We start from the raw sequence: 6,475 nt of genomic DNA, 5'->3' as shown, positions 1-6,475 counted from the left end.
GATGAAAAACAAAAGTCATCAAAGACAATCTTGAATAGAATATGAAATGGACAGACCATTATGCACACTTCTTTTCTCTGAAATCCCCAAAGCAATTTATGTTTGAGGGCTTGGCTTTCGTCGCACTCTTTGGATATTGTAATTTTGGGCTTCATTACAGGGTAGAGGCTATATTAAAGAGGCTCCATTTGGCTTTCTTTTTTAATATAACAAATATGCATATGATTTCATTCAGTAGAAATTAAAAATGTTACACTATATACTGGCGTTGAGGTTGAGTTTGGTCAACCACATAAAATAATACTTTGCAGTCTTAAATGCCTTTCATCAGAGGATATTCAAGTGCTTTGCTAACATTAGTCAAGCCTCACAACACCCCTGTGAGGTAGGTAAAACACATAGGAGAAGGAGGATTTCATTCAGCATGGACATGATAACATCTCTGGGCATTAGGTTCACTAGCACTGCAACACATCACAGAGCTTTAGGGCTTACTATAAGGCAAAGAGTTAACTGTGCAAGAGCACAGGATTCCCTCTTCTTTTAGTTAAATATGGTCGAGCTAACATACCAAACTGCAAAGCAAATGACCACATATGCATTTCATCCACAAACAGCATCCTCTGTGCAGTAAAAGACACAAAATAAGAGGCTCAAGATGGGTGCTTTAGCCCATGATAACAGCAGGGCAGCTTAGTTATGGGATGTTTCTAACAGTTCTTGAGGATCAGAGTGCCAAGGGAACGACAGCCCAGAAAGCAATACTGTCTCCACACGACTCTGATAATGCCTGAAGATGCCAGGTTTGGGTTCTTTCTGCACTAACATTACAATTCAAAAACAACTACTGGGCATAAGCAACTGCTATTGTAAAGCATTTTGGTAATTTCCATGCCCTGTGAAGGATACAACCAGATATAATGCCTGTTCTCTAATTAGGCTGGCCACATGTTCCCAGTTTACAAGCAATGATGTGGTCAGATGGTTGTGATGGGCTGGGCTGGGGTAAAGAAACACTGTTGTACATCTACAATCACACTCTGAAGCTGCTGCAACCTGCCTCCTGTAAACTCTCTATAGCTTTGTTGCGTTTTTTTTTTTCTTCCCTTCATGGTGCAGACATAGGAGAGTACTTGACCCTAAGATGCATCAGTTTTATCCTTTTCATGTAGCACCAATGGTGCAGATGGTCTTTGTACAACTAACATTTTCACTACATAACATCTCACAGATTAATGACTGAGAAAAAAAAAAGAAACAACCGTATGATTAAGAAAAGCATCACTCATCTAGAGCAGTCTATATGAAATAAAAGGAAAGAGAAAAACAATGTTCACAGTATTAGCCAGTACAAATAAATCCACACACAAATCTTTCTACATATTTCACTTTCCTAAGTTGGTATAAAAGGTATATCCCATAATTTCAAAATATTGCCCACATGGAGAATCTGATTTCTCTATTATAATAAAACACTACTGCGGCTGGTCTACCAGATTCAAGACAGCTCTTGATTAATTTTGTCTTTGAATGCAAGACATTCTCCCCTTTTGCTAATTTCCATTTGAATCCTTTCTTTGTTTATAATATTTGTGCATTATCAGCTGCATAAGTCATTACTGCACAGGTTGGGTGACCAATCATGAATACCACTGCCTTGTAAAATTGCTCAGAAGAGGTGGTTCATGGATTCTATAAAATCAATGCAAAGTTCTCCTCATAAACACTGCATACGTTCACAGCTAAATATACATGGTTTCACTTATCAGCAGTGAATAAATTTATATAATTATAGTGCATCAATGATGTCCTCTCTTATTCTCATTTTCTCTCTCTCCTCCCACAAAATGCTAATTTTAATATAGGAATATGGGGACTGCAGCTACATACATGACAACTGGCAACTCAAAAAATGAGCTGGCACCCTTGTAATCATTAAAAGACAATTTCAGTTGTGGGCTAATTGGCAGCTAATGGGAAAGACAACTTTATATCTCATACTGCCCAAAGTTGGAAGCCTTCTGCATTTCCCTTTTCTTCCTTTCCTTTTGTTCGTTGCAACACTGATTGTCATAGATAGTCTTTGTGCTTTGTATAATGCCCATTGTTGATGTAACTGGAATTCACATACAAAATGTGGCTGTTATACATAAGCATGCTAGAATACAGGCAGGGACAATACAAGCATGCACAAAATAGTCTTTGAAGATTTTTTTGTTTGTTAGTTTTTCTTCACCATTTACATGCACCACTTAATATAATGTTTGGTTGTGTACACTGAGGACTGGATTTCACAAGCATTCATGACCTTCTCTTCTGAAGAGCTTCTTGACAATTTCACAAGAACCCAGTGTAAAAACAAAACAAACCAAAAACCAACAAACAAAACACAATTAAGAAAAAGAAAAAGAAAACTTCTCCCTGGAATCTGATCTTGTCTTCATGATTTTAATGTTGAACATTTCTAAACTTCTTTTCCTTTTGCAGAGCTTCATGTTAAAAGTTCAGTTGGAAAGACATTAGTGTGTCAAGGATTTTCTTAGCCACTGGAATAGTTCTTCCTTATAAAGCCTTTGCCACCGTACGTTGGCTTCCACTGTTTCCACAGCACGGGAGAAAGAGGCAGCAGCTCCCTCTTCATAACTCTTTATAAAGTTCTTTAGCTGGAAATACAATTTAACAGGTTAAATTTGCAAGAACTACAGAAAGTAAATATTTTCAGTTCATGTAAACAAGTCAGGCATTTAGAACAAACCCCCACAATCACCACTTCAGTAAATGTACTATCATGTAGAAGGATTTAAAAGGAAATGTAATAAGACAGCAGACTGTCAATTATATGTGATGCTATTGCTTCAAATTGCACTGGAAGATATTGACACGTCAGTGCTGGATCACATTAATATCATTTCCTCCACCTCTCTCATAGCCCAGCTACTGCACTGCGCAGACAGATGGGCTGCTCTGAACTTTTTTTCCTACCTAAGAAACTAAACTGGGAGCACTCTAAGTGCTTCTCATTCAGGTTTACATGCAAATGTCAGTAGAATGCAGCCCTGATGCCCTTTGGTTCAATCAAACTTCATATTAAATTTATTTACTTTTGATTTGCAGAACCCTTTTTATGATATAATACAAGCTGGTTGTTTAGAAAAGGAAGGGATGGTTACAGTGGAAAGAGGACGGCAACAAAGCAAGTGGGCACTCATATTTGAATCTTTTTTTGATCTTTGAATGCCTGTAACAGATTCTTTCCCTTATGAGAAAACTTTGATCTTTTTTTCAGCAAATTGAAAAGGCCTCTTCTCATGTATACTCAAATTATAGCACTAGCCCCTGGATTATTATAGCTGATGGCACTGGTGTACTTTGAATTATTGTTCTTTTTAAGTGAGAGCTGCAAGGCTGATCTGCACAGTAGGTTGCTGGTTATATTGACTTGTATAAAATTAGGTAGTTTTAGCTGCAGTTATTCATGATTAGTAAATTTTTGTTTCCTGGTGATACCAGAATCACCTTGTGTGTTTAAATCTAACTTCCAACTGCTTCCCTTTGTGTAGGGGCTCAAAACTGAAAAAGCTGGTCCTGCAGATATCTCATTCCCGTCCCAGCTAAAAGGATGGGAGGATCCTGGGAACTATCAAAATCAGACCTTGCCTGATCTCTGTAGTTTTTATAACATTTCTTTTTACGTGTCCAGTTTCTTTTCAGGGAAGTATAAACAGGCAGCCTGCCAATGCTGCCATGGAGGTAGAAACTGAGAGTACAGAAGGCTTCCTTTAGAAGGTCAGATACTCAAGTGTGAGCCAGTACCACCTGGGTAGCCTTGAGGAGACAGCTGTGGCTCTTCCCAAAGTACCAGAGGCCACTTGACTTGAGTGCAGACAAATGGTTGGGCAAAATATCACAGCAGAATCAGAGTTCAATTAATGGTGATTATGCTGTGTATGAATCATTTGATCCATTTGGGGTAACATTGAGCAGAGCATAAACAGAATGTAAGGCAACTGCACAAATATCTTAGTCAGGGCAGGTGTTAAGTTAAAATGAGAGATCATGGCAATCTAAATAAGGAGTAATTAGCATTTAGAACAAATTATTGTGATGTTACTTGGCCAGAATATCAGAGTTTACAGCTTTTCTCACATTGAAATACAGTAGGCAATAGAAAAACAGAGAAGGCTCTTGTAGCTTCTCCTACTTTCACCACTTAGGTTTTTCTTAGGGCTGCTGTCTGCAGCATCAGCTAACCTGGACAGAAAGATCTCTTTCAGCTTCTCAACCAAAAGTGAAGAGAAAAAAAAAACAAAAAAACAAAACAAAACAAAACAAAACAAAAAAAAACAGTCCTACTTATCCAGCCAAGCCTTTGCTCCAGAGTTATTTCTAGTTTTTCTTTCAACATCAGAACGCTTAAAAGTGAGATCCCAATCTCCTAGGTAAAGTATACTATATTTTAGAGATGTAAAACCCTGTTTCAAGTTAAATGTTCAGATAAGGGCCTGCCACATCTTAGTGGAAGAAAAAGAAAGAATTACTGTAGCAAGATCCTGCCAGATGAATGGAAGAAATACAAAATTTTAGAGTACCAAGAGCTACCTATACTACCCACCTCCTGGCACCTCCCCCTACACATTGGGGTGCCTTTGCAGTCTGCTCCTCATCCTCATGCTGTCTGACTCCAGCTGAGCAGCCAGGGTTCCTACACAAACACTGCTGTCCCAGTCCTTCAGTGCTGCCCTTGACTGAGTGTAAAGGAACCCAAAGTCACTCCTTGTCCCTCCAGGCCTGCTTTCATTCAGCAGACAAATTTTTTCAGCTTCTCTGACCTTAGCAGCTGCTGACACCTAATTGCTCCTGTCCTGCTCCATCCTTACAACAAAAACAGCCTCACATACTGAAAGTCATTTAAAATTACCTCTCTTAGTTCTTCTTCAGTATTAAGGAATTCTGTGACCCCACTGATAAGCTTCGAATTCATAAATAATGCTTCTCCATACCTGTAAGGACAAAAAGAAGATTCAGAGAGTTAGTGCAAGAACCAGGCCAGCTGAAAATGAAAAAGTAGTCTTTTGTAAGCAAGGGAAGATGTGGGACAATTCTGGAGGTCCAAGAGTATAGCACTGGAATCAGACATTGGCATTCCAGTGTTTCATGCCGAAAACCTGGACTGAGACCTCCTTCTAAGCTGAGCTCTTTGTAGTTAACTTTTAGTCAGACACTACTAAGCAGAATGGGCTTAATTGCAGTCACAGATGAGATTTCCAAAGGAGGAGAGGACCAAACTGGAAGAACATCCCATGTTTAACAAAACAGCTTGGCACATCATGACACCAAGAAGCTCAAATACAGGCACCATAGAAGGAGAGAAACAGCAACTAAGGAGAAATATTCTGAGGAGCTGTACCATCACCACACACTTTTGGAATTGCTGCAGCTTTCCCTGCATTTTCCATTCATCCACCTTATCTACATTACAAATAGCCTCTGGATAAGTGAACTGAGTCAAATCCTCTTGTTCCAGTACCTGATAATTAAAATAATGCTGATATAAAATAACAGTGCTAAAATAATTCCCAGAGCCATGATGTAACATGCTCAAAGAACCAACCTGTCAATGAAAATTCAAAAGCTTGAGCAAAGAATATTTAAAAGCCAATTTGTTGTTACTGGGTACGATATTCAATGGCAATCAGCAATGACGTTCTGCAGGTAGTTTGAAACTGGCCATTCAAACACTACTCTTCCACCTTCTTGTCCACAAGCTTTTTTTTGAACCTCACAGACAAAGCAGCTACTTTGCTGATAAGATAAGATAAGAACCAGACTACACCTGAAGTTTTGCATCACATGTTGGAATAGCTTGTGGTGGTGTTTTTTTTCAATGTTTCTAGTATGGAGAATGCAATTCCACTGGAAACCGAAAGCAGGTCTTCAAGTTAGCCATCAGCGTAGCAAGAGGCACTTTACAAATAGTTATCCTTATCTGCACATACATCCAAAGCAATACCTAGCTAATCTGAACCGGACTGTTTTAAAGAATTCAGCTCTCTTGTCAGACATGCATAAGTAATGTTAATAGACTTCACTACAATTACGTTTATCCGGGGGAACAATTTAGTTCATACCCTGCTTTTACAAACTGATAGAGAGGAGGAATTCAAAATTCAAAGTGAAATGAACTAGTACAGACACAGCTTTCTGTTCTGCTTCTATTAGCCCTAAATTAATTACCCTTAAATACCTAAGTACTGTAAGCCAGACAGTCATCCAAAAGGGAGAGAGAAAGAGAAAGGGAGAGGGACAGGCATAGAGAGAGGATTGGAGAGGGGCACAGAAATGAGAAATTATGTTTTTTGAGAAGTTTCTGTTTTAAAGAAGGTGTGTGCTGTGTTGCTTGCTACCTTGAGCTTGTATGAAGGGAAATATTGCTATAGGGACCAAAAATCCTACTCCCTGACCACTAATACCCATG

The 6,475-nt window shown here is 38.8% G+C and overlaps 1 protein-coding gene across 4 annotated transcripts in view; it reads right to left on the bottom strand.

Annotated features, from left to right (window-relative positions):
• Positions 1-1,085: 1,085 nt before the first annotated feature.
• The window catches only part of TRHDE (thyrotropin releasing hormone degrading enzyme), a 204,799-nt gene continuing 199,409 nt past the window's right edge, over positions 1,086-6,475 (bottom strand). For all 4 annotated transcript variants that reach the window (XM_083820162.1, XM_083820163.1, XM_083820164.1 and 1 more), the window contains 2 exons: positions 4,919-5,000; positions 1,086-2,663 (listed from right to left, as the gene is read on the bottom strand). In XM_083820162.1, coding sequence (XP_083676288.1) covers positions 2,520-2,663; positions 4,919-5,000 — 226 coding nt within the window. In that variant the 3' untranslated portion in view covers positions 1,086-2,519. The remainder of the gene's footprint in view (positions 2,664-4,918; positions 5,001-6,475) is intronic.

This window comes from Anser anser (assembly GCF_964211835.1).
Source record: "Anser anser genome assembly, chromosome: 1".
NCBI classification, from domain to species: Eukaryota; Metazoa; Chordata; class Aves; order Anseriformes; family Anatidae; genus Anser; species Anser anser.
This window is presented reverse-complemented; position numbering and strand designations above follow the sequence as displayed.